At 47.8% G+C, this 19,758-nt stretch overlaps 1 protein-coding gene across 2 annotated transcripts in view; it reads right to left on the bottom strand.

The window, feature by feature from the left end:
- Positions 1-10,256: 10,256 nt before the first annotated feature.
- Positions 10,257-19,758, bottom strand: part of UBE2QL1 (ubiquitin conjugating enzyme E2 QL1) — a 44,450-nt gene continuing 34,948 nt past the window's right edge. For both annotated transcript variants that reach the window (XR_011430282.1, XM_023625868.2), the window contains one exon: positions 10,257-11,632. Coding sequence is in view for 1 of the 2 variants with exons in the window: in XM_023625868.2 (XP_023481636.1) it covers positions 11,501-11,632 (132 nt within the window). In the remaining variant the exon portion in view is untranslated. The remainder of the gene's footprint in view (positions 11,633-19,758) is intronic.

The following is a 19,758-nucleotide window of genomic DNA, read 5'->3' on the forward strand; positions in this document are numbered from 1 at the left end:
CCAGAAGAACGTGGGGAAAAGGAAGGGGCTCGTCTCTCTCGGCTTGGGGCAGTACTGCCCAGGGAGGGTCCCGCGTGCCCCGAGGTGGGCCTGCCCTGGGCGAGAGGGGCGTTAGGGAGATTTGCTTCTCAGAGGCAGCAATGTTTCCTTGTGGTTGTTGGTGATGAATTTACAGGGCTGGTGGTTTCCCTTCCTGGAGAAGATTTTAACTTTTTAACCAAAATTGATCTTTCTCTTTCCCCTGATGCTGTAACGGTCCCTGAAGCCGTCTGTCTGTTGACAGCCAGGAGGGTTGCAAGCCGTCGAGGGCGATGAGTCAGGACTGCGGGGAGGCAGCTGCAGGACCAAATGGTGGGACTGATGCGGTCCGCTGGTGACTCTAACATCTCCCCGCAGGTATTCATTACTTAGAGCAAATTTGATGGAGGAAAATCCAGTTAAAGGAAAAAGCGCACTTAGGCAGTTGGTGATTCACCCCCTGAAGGAGTCAACTTGGGGCTTCCTAATGAAATGAACTGACTTGTAGATGCCCTCTGTGGATTCTTAGACTGAGTGGAATGATGTCGGTCTTGCTACCTGCTTTCTCCCCAAAGCCTCCATTGGGGAAGCTGTGGGACCATGTGTATCTCCTGGTGCAGGGCCTTGCATGAACTGAGCTGCTGAATGGGGCAAGGCACTGCCAGGTCTGCACCCCGTCCCCACCCCAGGACTGGGAATATGGTGAAGGTGGAGCCGAGCTTGGGCTTCCATGATGGAGGTGCGATGCTCCTGGAGGACCTGGCATGGTCAGCGCTCTCCCGAGAGGGTCTCCTCTTTGACCACAGAGGAGGGAGGGCTTTGCCCTAGAGTCAATGGCAGCCAGAACTGGGATATGGGCAGGCATGCAAATTTCCACGTTGACAATGACACCGAGAGTGGGTTGAATGGTGACTCCCTCAAAGATATGTCCATATCCTAACTCTCCGCACCTGGGAATGTGACATTATTTAAGAAGAAGGTCTTCGCAGGTGTAATTAAATTAAGGTTCTTGAGATGAGGAGCTCATCCTGGATTATCTAGCTGGGCCCTAGATGCCATGACACACGCCCTTACAAGAAAGGCAGAGGGAGATATGACACAGTTGGAGGCAGAGATGGGAGTGATGTGGCCACAAGTCAAGGAATGCCAGGAGCCATTGGAAGCTGGAAGAGGCAGGAAGGATCCTCCCCTGGAGCCTTCAGAGGGAGCACGGCCCAGCCCGCACCACGATCTTCACTTCCAGGCTCTAGAACTGAGAGAGAATAAATTTCTGTTGTTGTAATCCACTTAGATTGTGGTGATCTGTTATGGCAACCCCAGGAAACCAAGACAGTGACCAAGAGCCCAAAAGAAACCACAACTAAACATCTGGGCGAGGACAGGCCCATCAGCCTCTACTGGAACCCTCTCTTCACCACTGAGTTCACTGTCTCTGGGCAGGGGCAGGTTTGCTGATATATTAGTTTTTTGCTGCTGTGTGACTTTTAGCAGTTAAAATAACATGCAGCTGTTGGCTCACTCTGCGTGGGTCAGGAGTCCAGGCTCAGCTTGACTGGGTCCCCTGCTCAGTGTCTCACAGAGATGTCAGCTGGGCTGTGTCCCTTTCTGGAGCTTAGGGTCTTCTTCCAAGTCCAGAAAGTTATTGGCTGAATTTAGTCCCTTGCAGTTGTAGGACTGGGGCCCCTATTTGTTGTTGGTGTCAGCTGGGGGCTGCTCTTACCTCCCAGAGACCCCTGCAATCTCCTGCCACATGGCCCCCTTACAACTTGGCGGTTCACTTCTTCAAGGCCAGCAGGAGAATCTATCTTTTCAGGGAAGGCCCAGGCTCATCTCTTCATTCCTGCCATATAATGTAACATAATCGGGGGTGAGAGCCCATATCTTCACCATATTGTATTGCTTTACTCCTTATCATGGGGTGGGGATTGTACCAGAGTGTGACACATGGGGGGGGTCACCTTCAGGTGTGGCTGACACACCTGGAGATCCTCCTTCCTGGGTCTGCTCTTTGCAAGCTTTTGATTTCTTTCCAGTTCCCCTCCTTCCACACCTGGAGTCTGCCACCATCACACCATCGTGATCATTGCTCGTGATGGAAGACAGAGCCAATGCCACTAAAATCTTGGCATTTACCTTTTCGCAATTTAAAGAGAGAAGCTCAAAGAGATGACTTTTACTGGGAGAGCATGGAATAATCTGGCAACCCAGGAAAGAGCACCGAAAGTCCAAAACCATATTTGGTTCCTCCTGGAGGTTCTGAGGGAGAAGCCATCCTGGGCCCTTCTCCCAGCCTCTGGTGTTGCCGGCGATCCCTGGTGTTCCTTGGCTTGTAGACACATCACTTCAGTCTCTGCCTCTGTCTTCACATCACCTTCTCCCCTGTGTCTGCATTTCTCAAATCTCTCTCTGCCTTTCTCTTATAAGGACACCTGTCACTGGGTTTAGGGTCCAACCTAGGTCCAGGATGATGTCATCTTGAGATCCTTAACTTAATTACATCTGCAAAGACTCTTTTCAAATAAGATGGCATTCACAGGTTCTGGGGGTTAGGACTTGGACATATCTTTTTCGGGAACACTATTCAACCCACTACTATACGTGTGTGTATGCATATATATTTTTTTCCTTCATGTTCCAAGATAGTACCTAGTTCTTAGAGCCACCACATGCATATGAATATGTAAATACATTTCATACTTCTAAGGCAATGTGACTAGAAGTAACGAGGCCCCCATTTCTGGTCCCATCTTTACAGTATATTAGATGCTGACTCTGGACTCTGAGTTTAACTTCCTGCGCCTTAAAACACCTTTCTGAAAAATGAGGTCCCTAGGTTATACTTCCCTTGCCATAGAGAATCCTTTCACTATTGGGAGTCGTTGGAACAGGCTGGTTTTAAACCCCTCTATGCAAAAGGAAGGAAGTGCGTTTGAACAGGCTCCGAGCTGAGGACTCAGCCTGGGGCGGACGGAACTAGATTAAATGGTGAGGTCATTCCCAGGATCTCCGAGGCCCTTTCTAGTTCATTTATTAAGTAAATAATTGGCATGAAGATTAGAAATCACAGTCTTTGCTTTTATTTCCAACACTAACTTTCCAAAGTAAATTTTGGCAAGCTCCAAGCTGTCATTTACTACAAACAGCGTCCATTCCCACTGTTTGAATGTGGGAAGGTCGGACCCCGGACGCCAGGAAGTCCAGGGCTCTGGGGACAATAGACAGAGGACAGAAGCCCCCCAGCAGGTGAGGACAGGAGCTCTCAATCACAGAAGAGAAGAGAAGGGAGAAGGCATGTTGGACGAAACTGCATGTTGTTTCAGAAATTAATATGTGTTATGGAAAAGCAACGCCAGAAAATGTGGAAACTAGAGTAAAGTGAGAAGAAAGCCCTTAAAAGGATGAGAATAAGATTACATAAATCAGACATATGTGTGTGTGAGTAGATACACAGAATTTGGTCCTGGTCAGAAGTACTGTCAAGTGCAAAATGATCTGTATTATTTAAAAGCGGAAAACTTTGGAAAGCTGTAGCTAGAAATAGAAGTTGTAGCCCGAAGTTAGAGATTTAAAGGTTATTTTAGAATTGACGTCGTTTAATGTTTTAGTGACACAGGAAAGTAATTGACCATGGTTAAGCAAAATCAGATTAGAAAAATCAATTACGCATTTAACGCCTGTTCCTGTCTATAAGCTTGGTGTGTGCTGCCACTATATCTAGCTCTCGGCGTTGCCTGTGAAGATAACAAGAGGAGACAGTTCCAAAAGTTCTCTGAGAAACTGCAAACTTCGCAAATGTAGACAAAGAAAAAAAGAATAGGAATGGTTCCCTATGGGGAAGTTTATTCATGTTGTTTAGAATTATTTGATTGGGTTTGACCTTCAAAATTATTTATTAGAAAACCTTTCAAGACTCAGAAAAAATCTTTTAAAAAATGCTCTGGGATAAGTTTAAGCAAAAAGAAAAGCTGTGCTTTCAAAGCCCACGGTGTCTTGACCCTGTGGCCTCTGTGCCGGCCGATCCCTGCAGGGGTGCACACAGCCCCTGCACGTGAAGGCTGAACGGCTGAAACACGGTCGATTGAAGCTCCATTTTGACAGACTGTGTACACGTCTACCTCAATATCTCTACCATTTCCCTGTGTTTGAGTACAAATAACTGGTTTCCATCAACATGTAGCATTTATTCTGGCATGGAAATAGAACTCTTCAAGACAAATACTGAAGTGACAAAGCAGAGGTGAAGAGCATGCACTTTGTGTAGTTCTGTCCAGCTCCTATCCTACTGACACAGACACCACACCTTGAGTTCTTAGTGTTAGGGTCCGGGTGCAATCCTGTTGGGTCTTTTACATTTTTTTTGGTGAGGGAGATTGGTCCCAAGCTAACGTCTGTTGCTAATCCTCTTTTTGTTTGAGGAAGATTGTCCCTGAGCTAACATCTGTGCCCATCTTCCTCTACCTTGTATATGGGATGCCACCACAGCATGGTTTGATGAGCTGTGTGTAGGTCCATGCTTGGGATCTGAACCTGTGAACCCCAGGCAGCTGAAGCAGAGTGCACCAGCTTAAGTACTATGCCAGCGGGCTGGCCCCTTTTACTTTTGCCTTAAGAAAACTATGTCCCTGGACACACATTACCCAAGCTACTACAGTCAATGCTCCTACCCAGCTGGGGTGGGATCCACTCTGGGGAGAATGTGTGATTGGGCAACCACCCATTTCCATCGCTCAAGAGAAATCCAGAGTCAACGCCCTGTTGATGGAGGATCTTTGGTGCCTTCGTCCAAAGGAAAGGAGGCAGGTTCCCCTGGGGTGAAACGAACAGACTAAAGCAGATCCTAACAGCCAACTCAAGCTGTCGACTCGGCTGTGCCAGGTCAGTCTCATTGTTATTTCCAAAATAATGTTTTGAGTATCAGTTACACGCTAGGCATGGGGCTCCATGTGTCCTACATAAAGCCTCAAAAGTAAACAGTGACTTCCTAGGTTTAGTTTGGGAGCTGGAAACCAAGTGTCTGGGAGGCGAAGTTCCTTATTCACATGGATAAGAGGCAGAGGGGATTCAAGACCGACTGACTCCAAGGCTTGCGTTTATTCGATATCAAAATAGTCACATTTCCGGGCCGGCCCCATGGCCAAGTGGTTAAGTTCGCGAGCTTTGCTTTGGCGGCCCAGTGTTTTACCAGTTCAGATCCTGGGTATGGACCTAGCACTGCTAATCAGGCCATGCTGAGGCGGCGTCCCACATAACACAACTAGAAGGACCTACAACTAGAATATGCAACCATGTACTGCGGGGCTTTGGGGAGAAGAAGAAGAAGAAAAAAAGAAGATTGGCAACAGATGTTAGCTCAGGTGCCAATCTTTACAAACAAACAAACAAACAAACAAAATAGCCACATGTTCAGATTTTAAAAGAAAAATGTAGTCTTGATCAGAAAATGATCTCAAATATTGACACAAGGACCGAGAAATTCCTCTGATAAACAGTTTAAAATAAAAACTGAAAGTCAACTTATTTACTAGTGTGAGGTTAGCTGAAGTACCCTTTAAATAAATTGAGCTTAGGATCTGTGAAAATCATCACTTTCCAGAATTACTACTCTCTAAGGGCTTTGCAGAGAAGAGTCTCTGTAATTCAGCATCAGATAAGGCTACAGTATTGTGCTAAGCACACAATTTCAATTATGCGGAGAAACTTTAATGGGAATCTTTGGCAAACATGTTTACAAATCTTTATAATGCAAATGGCAGCGGAAGGAGAAATCTTCCAGATCACACTGAGCTTAATTAGATTTGGTTCAGTTACATTTCATTGATTTTTATAGAGAATACCCATGACATGCTTCAAAGTTTTCATTTGGCAAACCACAAATAAATCAAAGCACAGAAGATCAGAGGATACCACACGACACAAAGCTACTCACAATGGGCCACAGAGAATAAAACATACGGAAATCCAGAGAAATCCTGACAAATACCTAACACAGACCGTGCAAGGACGCAACAAACATTCCATAGAAACACATTTATTGGTTCTAAAATCTTGCTTTTCAGAATCACTGTTTTTCTCATTGGGACAGTGCCGCTAGATTATTGGACTCATGCATTCATTGGCTTCCAACTGTCAACATTTCTTCCCTGTTTATTTTATGGCACATGCAATTTTACCCCCTCTCCTTTTGAGGATCACAGACTAGGACAACTTTGGCAAGAGTATACACCAAAGCCTCAATTTGAATTTTGGTGATAGTCTGCAAGTTTCCAGTAGCCCATTGCATACAGATCAGCACCCTGCCGTGGTCATAACGGCAACAACGTCCATGAAATAAAACCACGTCAGCAGAGGAGGCAAGCAGGACTGAGAGCAAGCACTTCAGGTTACAGCAGCTCTATTTTAGCTCTATCAGTGTCAACACTAGGGCTTTCTCAAGATCTAGAGACACAAAGTGACTGTTTGTCTACAAAGTAGGACGGCCACTTAATTTACCTCCAGGAGAAGAAATGGGAAGCATCCTTCTTCAACTCTGCAGGAGAAGCAGGGTGAATTCGCAGTGGGAAGCAGTGCGAGAATTTTTTCCCTCACTACATGCTGCCTTACCGACTCCAGAGGATGACCTCGGAGCCCAACTTCCCCAGTCCACTCTGCTATTTGTCTAGCCCTGCCGTGACCTTGAAAGCAAACATTGCTTCCCCTTGGATCTACATTCAGTTCCAATACTCTGTCTTGATCATGTCTCCTTGGCAGGCACACTTTGCCCCTGTGCTTCTTCTGGAACCAAGCTGACGTGGCTTATTGCCTTCCCAGTGTTTGTTTGACTTTTCCAGTCCGTTGGCCACGTCTTGTGAGAGTCGGATGGCCCTAGGGTGAACGATACTCAATACTATGTAAACTGGAGGCTGCAAAAATCAGAAAGATAAGGTAGAACATAGCATAAAGCTAAGGAATGGAGCTGCAAATTATTTACTGTCTTTGAAGAAAAAGAACTATTGATTGTGATCATGTGAGCTGAGCTCCAAGCCCCTTGCTACAGTTCCCCGAAGCAGTCAGGAGTGGAAACTCTGCCCTTTGCACCAACTTGCGTTTGACACGTAAGGGATCATCTTTGGTGGTTCCTAGCCAGCTTGGAAGACGGACCTGTGGCTCTACTGCCCCAGTGGTGGGCTGAGAAGTGTGTGCTGGGATGTGGACCATGTGAATTGCCAAATGGTCTGTGGGAAGCATCATGAGGGATCAGAAAGCACCAGCAAGACAGGGGCCTTGGCTTCAGCCCTCCAGTTGACTTTGGAAAAGACACTCAACCTCTCTGGGCTTGTTTTCCCACTATAGAGTGAGTGTATAAAGGTAGACTAAGTGGGCTCCCGGATTCAATGGTTCTACCTTCACTCTAGTTGGGAAGGAAGCTCTGCCTCTGTAGGAAGCAAATCCCATTAAAATTTTGCACGCTGTTCGAAAGGTTCAGGCAAAACACTGAAATATGGCTCTTAGGTAAGAGGCCAGCCCCACACGCCATGGGAGCCTGTGAGGTTGGACTGCTTACTGCCTCCTGAAATCAGATCTACGGACAGGGCCCCCACAGGTGAGAAGTGGCAAGGAGCTGCCAGCCTCCCCTCCAGGCCCAGTGTGGATGAGACCATGCCCTCTACCCGGGCGTCCCTCTACCCGGGCGTCCTCAGCCCTTCCCCTTCTCCACACTGTCCTCTTCCCTCTCGCCCAGCCATACCTCAAACCTGACTTACTCAGTGAAATCTTCCCTGGTTACCAATCAGGAAAACTCTGGGTCTGCACAGAGTCTGCACTTTCTGCAGTGCAATTCGGCATTTAGTTATCTTTCATCTCGACTCACTTGTTGCTTGTTCTTGGGTGTTATTCTCGTCTTATGAGTTCCTCCAGGGAAGGAGACACGTCTTAAACGTCCACATTCTCTGTATCTGAGTGAGTGGGGAGATGGTCAATAAAGTTTGGTTGATCGACTTAAGGGGGATGGGGACAGAAAGCTGGTATACGATTACAAGGTCATTGTTTTTGAACCACTGTAATTGTTCAATCTGAGCCTTTATCCAAGTGTGTTCTAATTAAAGCCTGTTGTTGTAATAGAAATTTCCCAGTACTATAAAAACGACATGTAAATTTCCTATGACAACTTTTGGTTTCCCAAGTACTTTCTTTCATAGTTTCGGTCAATTCCCACACCGATCCCATAGGAATTTACAGCCAGGGAAACTGAGGCTCAAGCAGATGAAATGAGCTGCCAGAGTCCAACAGACATAGTGGGCAATTGTCTTTCTATCCCAGGCTTTTTTCACTAGTCCACATATTTTCCTCTCAAAAAGTAAAGTTGAGTTTTGTTAGATGGAGTGAATTTTGGGAACTGGAAAATTTAGGCCTAAACCCTGTTTCCTCTGAGTAATGGATTTTAGAGATTGTGAATCTTCTAAGGACTTTGCGTGTGTGCATGTGTGTAGGTGTGTGGGGACCTGGGGCAATCGCCTTGCTGCTCATGTGGAACTTCCTAGGGCATAAGCAATTGTCCGTCTTCAGAAAGTGAGCCAATAACCCGCGTGCGGTTCTTACCCACAGTGGAGGGGACAGCAAAGAGGAGGGGCGACCAGGCCAGGAAAACGGGTGGACAGGAAGGAGTTTTGCACCGATGGAAAGAAAGCACACGTGTGTCTGTAGCTTTTTCTTCCTTTGGTTCTGTGGCTTCTGGCTGGACTTGGGTTCCTGCAGATCAGTGAGGGTGTGGAGCTGGAGGGACGAGGACATCGGCACCCTCGTCTGACTCCTTCCCTGCTGTCTGTCTGAAGAGGGATGATTTCTCAGCCTGCGTGGGAACATGACCTCAGCCGGCAGGCTTGCTGGCTCTTGGGCGAGCCTCCCTCCCACACGGGGCTCCGGAGGCAGGTGCCCACTTCAGAGGAGGGACGAAACTGCAGGCAGGACCCACCCATGGGAGTCATGGGGGCACGTCCACAGCCAGGCCTGGCTGTTTGACAATACCCCGTGCTTGCCTGTGACACCTCCAGCCACGAGGAAGGGAGTTCTTGCTTCCAACTAAGAGTCAAAGCAACAGTTGAGTTATAAATTATTCCCCACTGCTTTTAAAATGAGAAATTCTTACCCATTTAAATGAAAAAATGGCATTTCACTAAAGAATAGATTTCTTCTATAACTTCTAGTTTCTAACAAGCCTAATGGAAATACCATGTGAAAGAAATCGATTTCAGGGTGTATGGAGAGGTGGAAATGGAGCCAAATATCTCCCCCGTTGCTGTCGGCTGTAACCGAGTATCCCTGCGGATTATAACATCTCCCGGCTGCACCTTGAGTGGGGCAGCCTGTGGACAAGCTCTCCAACCAGCTCCAAGAAACAGCACTGAAGTGACCCAGCTTTGCTCTGTAACTCCAAATATATGCCTATGTTTCCTAAAAGAAAGTTGCTTTTAATTTTACATTAGACAAGGAAAATATTTGGAAAGAAGTAAACTCAGGTGCTTTCCATAGCAAACTATTTCTGTCTTAGCTCTTTAATGCCCACGTGTAATTCCATTATGATGAACAGCATGAGGGTCCAAGACCATCTGCTAAATGCCAGGTTTCCAGGATGGAGAATTCTGCCACAGAGAATCAGATGAGTGAACGCTTTAAGTTCATTGTCATCAAATTTCATGACCCTTATTACTCAGAGGGAACATAAGCAGGAAGTCATGCATTCTCAGTACACTGCCATTTTGGCTGGACAGAGCTGCCTGTGTATTTGGGGCACATAAGAAAGTGGTAAAAAAAATAAAAGCATCAATAAAGGGCAGATTTGGTGAATGGCCCATCGTGCTGGGAGGAGCCGACTCCCATCCTTTGAGGTGAGGTCTCTCAGATCTCTGACAATACTGGAACAGGTCCCCAAGTAGCCAAAACTGCCTGAAGAATTTTCTATAATCAGCAAAGAAGAATTTTTTTTCCTTCATAGTGGTAAAATAAAGTTGGCAACATTTGGATTTGGCCAAATCATCCCTTAATGATTTCGGTTAATTTCTAATTGTCTCCCTGGTCACATCTGGGAACGGTTTTAATCCACTGGCTTTTTGCAAAGACCATGAGTTCCTAAGACTCATTTCCTGTACCTTCCTGCAGAATGCTATCATGGTATTGGTGGGACTTGAAATACTAAATTTTTAAAATAGATTAAATATTTTGAATGGAAGGATAGCCCACAATGATTGGATTCTTGAGGCAGTGTCTCAGGTATGCACGATTTTATTTAAAATGTGTCCAATAAGATTTTCCACTTGGAATGAACATTTTTACCTCTTTCCGCATATTATTATAAACAGTATTTCCTCATCTCATGGAGTTTCTTAGAAAGTTCTAAGTAACTTAACAGAAGAGAGAAATGAAACTGTGTGGAGATTAAATAACAGGAGGTTTATATCACGGTGAGGGGGCTCACGCATCCCAGCCTCAGGGGACACACAAGTGACTACTGGGTAAAGAAATAAACCCGGTCATGCAAATCGTCGTACGATCACTTGGTACCCTTTGGCAGTTCTGGCATTCCCTAGCACATAGAATAAAATGAGTCAGATGACTTCAGTGAATGGGAAATTGTCTTTTGCTTTTGGTGGCGGGTTGACCAGCGGAGAGAAGACAGGAACACGATGTATGTAGTCATAGGAGCATTTCAGAACATCGGAGGAAACTGTCCACATTTGACCCTCCGGTGCTCTGAGCCCCAGGGAGCGCGCACCTGGCGTCTGCACCGTCGTGTGCCCCATGGTGGCCACAGCACCCCCTGCCTTTCATCAAAGGGCGCTGGTTTCTCTGTGGACAGCCGCGCACCGCAACATCAGCAGAGAGAGCACATTTTAACCAAGTGGGCAGTTGTTGTTTTAAATCACCAGAACCTGGCAATATTAAATTTTTGTTTTCATGAGCCAAAAGTCATAGCACAAATGAGGTCTACATGTCGTCACATGGGGCCACAGAAAGACACACGTCTTCAAGTTATGTTGACCTGCCAGGAAGAGAAACAGGGATACAGAGCACAGCAAACATGTACCGGCTATGTGGGGCGTTCCTATCAAATATGAACGGCGCCATTTACATGTAGATGGGTCGAACAGCAGGCGTTGAGTTTCCTGCCCGCTCTTTGGAGCTGCTGTCATGGAAAGAAGCTCAGGGCGATGTGACTGGGGCGGGCAGAGGGGCAGGCAGGCGGGGACATGTCACCATCTCAACATTTGTTCTAAAGTGACTTAGAGATGATCATTCATTTATAATCGAAACCTAATCCCGAACAGCGTTGGCTCCCTCTTTCTCTCTGTAAACACGTCTGTTCATAAATAACTTAAACGTCTCCTTGGCATTCAGGATTCAGTTCTGGCTGGAGTAAAAAAGGATGGAGGATGCTCAGCGTTGAGGAGAAGATGTCGGGTATCTGTGTGTGTGGAGAGGCGGCTTAAGCGTCTAATGAACGTTGCAAACATCAGCCATCAGAGACGGGAGGGGTGACCCAACCGTACTTTTCATGAGTCTTCACCAAACTCTTAAAGGTCGCTTCTGCTTCCTTGCGACTGAAGGATTTTTTTGATTTGCCGGCTTTTCTACAGATGCGCCCCTGTGTGAGAGGAAAAGAAAAACCAGGTTAGAACCCCAGCAGTAATCCTGTTTCCTGCCCTCTTTGTTAAAACCACACAAAACCATGGGAATTTCTGATGTCTGCGTCAATGTGATGTATTGGCCCAGAGAGATAAGGAGCGTTACAGCTTTGCTACAAAACAGATGGGGGAGGCCAGTGGCTGGCAATCCTTTGGGGTGGGGAGAGAGATGCTTGGGGTGCTGTCTTCACAAACCCACAGCCTTGGCCCTCTGAACCTCCTCATCCATGAGGCTGGAGAGCAACCTCTGCTCCCGTTCCCGAGATGGCGCTGGGAAGGCGAGCTTTAACCAAAGAGCATCTATGCAGAACCGAGCGTGTTGTCCCCAAGGCAAAATACTGTTCTAACTTCCTTTCCCTCCCACCAAAGAATGCCTTTCATTATAACTTTCAGCTCCTCTTCGATAACAGCAGACATATATGTTTATCTATAGATGTGCATATTTATATATTCACACTCATATTTTAAAACTCTTAAAATTTAAGCTCAGAAGCAATCAGTGAAAGTCTTGTAAGTCATGTCGCCTGGGAGCCATTTCATGAGAAGATGGTGGAGCCATTTTCCTGGAGGAGGAAGGCTGTCCTCGAGTCGCGAGGGAAGGGCTAAAGGCGAGGGGCCAATGCTTCCTTAGAAAATCCCGGGAGATGGGGGGGCCTGGGGAGAGTCCCCTCATCCCCACAGTGACCAGTGTGTCTGGCTCGAAGGATGGAGGACTCGGGTGTGCAGTGGACAAGAGGGTCTGATTCGTCTTAGGATGGGCACAGAAGGCTCTAGACCACGAGAGAGAAGGAACCAGAGGACCCTACTGATGTGTCCGTGATTCAGGCCATCGCCACCCTTCCAGAGAGCCATGGGGAATGAGGCTTATTTGACATCAGAGGGAACGAGCAGACTGAAGACAGCAAGCAGTTTGGGCGGTGCTGGGCCCTCAGTCAGATAGAATTGTCGCAGCTCTTATGAGTCCAGCCTCAGTCATTCCTCATTACGCCTCTTGATGGCAGATCAGCTCAAACCCTCTCAGCCTCTCAGCCATTTCCTTGCACTTGACTTCCCTCAGCCCTCCTGGAGAATCTGCTTGTCTTCTTGAGTGTCGCATGCATGCATTTTGCAGGTGGGGCAGAAGTGCCTCCGAAAGCCCCGGCTGAGTCTCCTCCCCTGGCAAGCACATGCACACTATTCTCAACAATCTCTTGCTGTTGATGAGCTTTTGCTGACTATCCTCTCTACACGGGCGCTCTGCATGCCCCATGTGGAATATTTTTGTTATAGCACACCTGCGGGCAGGTGTCACCTGTGTTGTAAGGTGACCTGAATCAGAACCAGGCCTCACCACCAGCGGCCTCACTGGGCCACATCACATACCTGTTCCCTTGGACAGGTACTGAGGGCCTCAGGTCTACGTGGCCATAGGTGCGCAAGGTCCACGGAATCTTAGCTGTCTCTGATAACACACTGATAACTCTGGTGGGAAGACAGCTGTACTGGCCTCTTAAGTCTTGGGGAAAATGGCACTCAACCACTAGAAACTGGGAACAGAAGACTGTTTTGTGTATTTAAATTCAGAGCATATGGTTCCTCTTCCACTACTCAGACCAATGCCCAGTTGAGGAGTCAGAAATCCAGGTTACAGTTCTGGTCTGCCCCTCTCTGCCTCTCTCTAGCTGAACTTGTCCATCTGCCGACCAAGAGCAGGACCACGTCTTCTAATATGCTGCGGAGCTCACATCAGTGAGCTGCTAAAAGGGTGAAGGGGGACTGGAAGAGAAGACAGAAAACTGCGATTCACTGACTTCTAGAAACTTCCCCCCATTTCCCCAGGATATGATTCCTAGTTTTAATTTTATAGCTTCCTGCTTTGCTTAGGTGGTGCAGTTGCTCTTGATGAAAAATGACCACCAAAAGCTCATACGTTTATAATCATCACCATCACGGGCTGAGATCAAAGTGCAAAGTTGTTTCGTTAAACACATGCAAATGCATCTTTGCAGAGATGTCAGCATCAATTTCTACATCAAGCAGGAGCAAATATCAAGGGCTATTTTTCTTGCCTAAATTCATATTCTAACCATCTCTATCATTCTTTTCTATAATACCAAGAATTTATGGTATGATTCGAGAATTCTGAGCTAAAAGCAGCCAGACAAATACAGGCTCACGATAATCTTGAATATTCTGTCCATTTGGGCAGGAACATATACTTTGCCTATTCTTTGTGAAAGTCCCAATTGTTATAAAAAACAACAGACAAAACCCCAAATGAACAGACCACTCTTTGTTGCCTTTTCTTCCCGGGAAGAATTATGAACACAAAGCCCTAGCAGTCAGTCAATTCAGCACCAGGAGACAGAGCTTGCTGCAAGCCCGTCGGCGGTCTCCCGCCTTCTCCGCGCTCAACCGGCCCCAAAGAACGCTCCACTCGTCTCCTAGATCTCACAGCCAACTTTGCAGTTAACAAATATCTTTTCATAAACCGCCTGTCCTCCTCTGATTGGCTGTTTGAATATCACCCAGTGAAACAGTGTGCTTGAAAACCATCACTTACATTTTCTGGCTTTGCCAGGGTGCCTGGGCTGTTTTTGCTGAAATGGCCTTGAGGTGCCCACTGCCCAAGAAGAGCAGGATGGCTCCATCCATCCGGGGCTCCTGACGGTCCATGGCCATTCTGATGCTGAGCTGGCTCCCATTAGACCTTCCAGGGCACAGTCTCCTGGAGTCTGGACTTTGAGGGCACCTTCAGCCTAACTCCTCTGACTCTGTATTTCCTCTATAAAGTAGGGACGATACTCGCTTCACAGCATCATTATGAACATCAGATATGACAGTGAATTTGAAAACACTTTGAGAATTTTAAAGTCTGTACAATTAATTAAGAGCTGTTTTTCTTATTCTCATAGCATTCATATTTCTCCCTTGTCTGCTTCCGTTTAACTAATAATCCGAGTCTCTTCTGTAGATTTTCCTTTGAATAACTCTTGTTTCTCCTAAAATACCTCTACTCGTGTTTAATGCTAAAAGACCTGCATGTGACACTTGACTTGACCCACTGGAACATCTGTGTTATCATTTAGAGTTTAGGTAGGTACACAATCTCTCTCTCCCGAGCCACAGAACGTAAACGGATAGTTAGTTATGAGCAACCATAGGATTTCGCCCTAATAACCTTAAGAATCTCACCAAGATATCGACGCAGAAAGAGCTAACAAGAACGCAGTTCTCCAGGGCTGTGTCTGACAAAACAAAACCCTTAGTTAGTGCTTTGGTTTGACCTTTTTCTTTTCTTCTGGGCTTTTGGGGGCCAATCTCAATGATGCATCATGAAAACATCTCCACACAGCTAATACGCGGCCCCAAACTCAAGTCCTCAGTTCAGCTGCCCGATCTCACGTGGTTTTCATTACTCCTTGTGTACATTGAGTTTCAGCCTGGCTTTGCCACTTCTGCATCCCCCTCATCCACTCATCCACTCATTCATTCATTCATCCTGTATGTTGGGTGCTGGGTTTAAAAAGACACAGTGATCCTGGTCCTTGCCCATAGCAGCTTAGAGTCCATTACGGAAGATAATGGAGGTGTTGTAGCTGCTGAGACGGAAGGCGCACATCAGGGTCTCTCAGCCTCGATACTACTGACGTCCTGGGCCAGATGACTCTCCGTTGTGTGAGGGGCCGTTCTGTGCACTGTGGGATGTTTAGCAGCATCCCTGGCCTCCACCATTAGAGGCGAGCAGCATCCCCTAAGTTATGACAACCACATTGTCTCTAGACATTGCCAAAGGTCCCCTGAGAGGTAAAAGCACCCCCAAATGAGGACCGCTGGGGTGGAGAATAAAGACGGCCCAGGGCAAGGGGGAGTCAGTTCCTTCTCTACTTGTTTAGCAAACAATGGCTGTACGTCTTCCCCGAGTTAGGAGTGGCCTGGCTCCTAGGACTGCTGAGCTTTCCAAGGCGGAAATAATTCTGGTCCTTACAGAACTTACAACTCAGAGAGGAGGATGCAGTCTGCTGTGGGGGAGAGCAAAAGAAAGCGTGAGGGAGAGGGTGGTGGTGGATGGCTGCGCATCCGAAAGATTTCCACGTCTAACGACGCTTGAACTGAGCCTTGAAATATAGGTGGTAGGCGTTTACCAGTCCATGGTGGTGAGGATAAGGGCGTCCCAAACCATAGGCTGAAATATCCGGCTGTATTTAGAGAATGATGGGCAGAAATTTGGGGAAGCTGGAGCATGAAGCATGTGCCTGTGTGTGTGCACATGTGTTGCAGTGGGAGTGCAGAATTCAACAGCTCTGGCTTCAAATCCCTGCTCCAACACTCTCTGGCTGTGTGACCTTGAGTGAGTTACCTAACCTCTCTGAGTCTCAATTTCCTCAGCTGTAAAATAAGCATATAATAGCATCACATGACACTGGATTTTTATAAGGATTTAATATGTTAAAACACATACGATGCTTGGCACAGTGCCAGGCACAGGGTGAACACAATAAATGGGGCTTTTTACTTTCTAAACTATCATAGAGGGTCTTATCCTCTGGCAAAATTGGTTTCATTCTGTTCTCTTAAAAAAATGCACTAAACTTTCTGTCTTTCATGGGCTATCCTATAGTCTATTCATTCAGTCACAAAAATGTCTTCAGGCAAATCCAATATTTTGCATTTACATGGCTAATTTCTCAGCCTTTTCAATAATGTCTGTTTTAACAGGTTGACAAATATATTCATTCTATATTTCCCACTTGATTAGGTTTTTCTTCTTACTCCTTTTTTTTCTTTGCAAACATACTTCGGTGGGATTTTTGTGTTTCATTTGACTATGAATGACAAGCTTCTGCTCCTTTAAAAATACTTAGAATTTCTAGACTCCTGGTGTAAAGTTTTGCGGTTTCTTAACTCATTTCCGGGGCTAAATTATAGAGCTTGTTTTCAAAGTCTTTGAAAGTGTAACTGTTAGGCTAAAAGCTATCACAAACCTTAACTCCTGCGACCAACGCTGGTCTCAACCATTTTAGACTTTCTCCGCAGCTCTGGTACCTGGAGGAGAAACGGAGGCCCCGGACAGAATCCAGGCAGACAGACGCTCAGCGCATCTCTGAAAGGAGGTCCGCTCAGAAAGACAGCAACGATTTCATCTTTCCTCTAAGGTCTAATGTTCCAAGCAGATCGACTTACAAGTCCTAGAGGACAAGAAGACTCTACACCGAGGAGCCTGCTTCCCAGAAACAGGTTCCCAAATGAAAACAATGACGCTGAAGCCAGGGACCAGCGAGGGAGGGGCCTCAGCTGGGTCTGGTCCAAGGAAGCATCGAACACAAGAACCGGAGTGGAAATGCGCGGATTTGATTCTGCAGCCCATCGCCGCGGTCTGTGAAGGCGTGTGTGCATGCCTGTGTGCACAAGGGCATGTTTCTGTGTGCGTGTATATGTTTGCATGTGCACACGTGTGTGCGCGTGTGTGGGTGTGTACCGCTGTTGTGGTGATGTTCAAACTGCAGAGAGAGACGTGAGGTTGTTTCTGGACTGAAGTGACCGCGGACGGGAATCCAACAGGAAGCTCGAGGGAAGCCCCAGGCCGCATGGACCGGCTTGGAGGAGGGTCAGTTTACAGCCTGTTGAGGACGCACCCAGCACCAGCCCCGGCAAGGGCGGCGCAACGCCGAGGGGGCTGGAGAGCAGAAGGGGGAAGGGGCAAAAGGACACGGTGGGCACATGCCGTCCCAGCAAAGGAGCCGCCACGGAGCTGACGTGGGGTGTTGTCAGAGTAAAGGGCCCTGTGATTGCCGGTTCCCCACACAGCCTCTGTCCGCAAGCAACCAGCAGGACGGTAACCCAACCAAGTGCCACTCGCGTGCGGTGCCGACCTGCGGGGGGCAGCCGTTTTCACACAATCTCGTTAGACGTTCACGACAACGCTTCACTCGAGGTGGCTTTGATCATGCAGGCTAGTCAGGAGAGTGAGCTTCCACTAATGGGCTTAGTCCCCACCGAACACAGCGCCTCCCCCAGGTCGCAGGGGGGATGACCGGAGGCGCCACGAGGGGCGCAAGACCAAGGAGACACCGCGTCCCGGGCGCGGGAGGCTCGGAATCCGCCGTGGAAAGGCTTTTCCGAGTGGGAGTTGGAGGAAAACGTGCTGGGCCTGGCGGCTCACCTCCAGGCAACCAGGCTTTCCCAAGGCAGAGGCTCAGCGCCACCCTGCCCCTTTCGGCTGGCTGGGCATTGTGGTCTCCGTGTCCTCCGAGGGTTTAATCAAAAGCTCGGCTCAGTATGGCATCATTTGCTTCCATTACTTCAGCATCCCCTAACAGACTCATTCACACACCTTCCCCCAATCCCGCCCCAGCTATTCGTAATTTAGATCCTAGATCTTATCGCTAAGAAGACTGTCAGGAGGTTTCCGGAAATGGTCAACTCAAATACTCACCTCAGAAACAATAAGCTAAGTTGATCTTTCTTGAAGTGACACCTTGAAGACACACTGTTCGTCTTCTAAGTCTGAGATGGGCGCTAGGTTCATGCCCAGCTTAAACGCACAAAGGGTATTAGAAAAGCAAGTTTCAAGGCAGACCAGAACATTCCATGAGAACAAAGGACCCTGGGGCTGGTGTACTAGTGGTGAGGGACACACACTGCCAAGTGGACCGACTGGAGCCCCCCATGAGTGGTTCTAGGTGGACTGTCCTCGATTTAGGGACCCGGAATGAAGCATACACACACCCGTACACATAGATGGAGTTTCTGCTGGAGACAAGCACTGCCACACCGTCGAGATTTCTCTCTCGTGGGATGTTGTCAGTCCACACAGGCTGTGTGTGTCCCCAGGAGGTGGACAGACCACACACAGGTGGTTCGGTGTCCTCAGAAAGATGGCTGGGTGAACTCTGGTGACACCGAAAAGGCAGCTGAGACTCTCTCCCCATCAGAACACAATCTGTCACTCCACACATACCCTGGAGCGTCACATTTGTGGCCTATCCATTCCTAAAGACAAGCTTGGGTCTCCCAAAGTCGTTGATATGGAAGGGACTGTACACAACAGGTTAAACACGCATTTATTTCATGGATACTGAGAAGATTGTCTGACGCTATAGACAAGGTTTGACCTGTTGCCCAGTTATACAGAGAGAGGGTGGTGGCAGGTGTGGGCGGGCACAGCAATGGGCGATACAGTGCACCCCCCAGGAGGAGGGCAGACAAGCTGGAAACATCTGATACCTCTGCAGGAGCAAGTGTTCTCTAGATCAGAGAATCTCAAACTGGGCACTCCGGACATTTGGGCTGGATCGTTCTTGGTTGTGGGGCTGCTCCGTGCATTGTAGGATGTTGAGCAGCACCCCTGGCCTCCACCCAGCAGATGCCAGTAGTAGCCCCGTGCCAGCTGTGACAACCACAAATGTCTCCTCATATTGCCAATGTCCCCTGGAGGGCAGAATCACCCCTGTTGAGAACCGCTGCTCTAGATCTTGCAGGGAGCATGCTGTGGGAGTGCAGATGGAGCACTAAACCCGGCCTGGGGGCCAGACAGGCAGGGGAGACTTCCTGGAGGAGGTGGCTCAGGAGCTGGAGTTATAGGACAAGCAGAATGATCCAGCCAGAATGCAGGACGGGAGGCCATGAGGAGCGTGGGGAATATGTGTCTGTGCTCCCGGGAGGGTAGATGGGAGGTGTATTAGTTCCTGGGGCTGCCAGAACAGAGTGCCATGCTGTGTGGCTTAAAACAACAGAACTGTATCTTCTCCAAGTTCTGGAGGCCAGAGACCAAAACCAAGGTGTGAGCAGGGCTGTGTCAGGAGGCTGGAGGGGAGACTCTGTTCCACGCCTCCCCACTACCTTCTGGAGTTTCGCTGGCAATTGTCGGCATGCCTTGGCTTGTAGACGCATCACCCTGATCTCTGCCTTCATGTTCATGTTCATGTGGCGTTCTCCCCATGCGTCCCTCTCTGTCCAAAGCTCCCTCTTCTTACCAAGACATGGGTCACTGCGTTAGGGCCCATCCTAATCCAGGATGACCTCATCTTAACTTTACGTCTGCAAAGACCCTATGTCCAAAGAGGGACACATTCACAGGCAGGAGGAGGGTTAGGACTTCAACGTA

This window comes from Equus caballus, chromosome 21 (assembly GCF_041296265.1).
Source record: "Equus caballus isolate H_3958 breed thoroughbred chromosome 21, TB-T2T, whole genome shotgun sequence".
Lineage (NCBI taxonomy): Eukaryota > Metazoa > Chordata > Mammalia > Perissodactyla > Equidae > Equus > Equus caballus.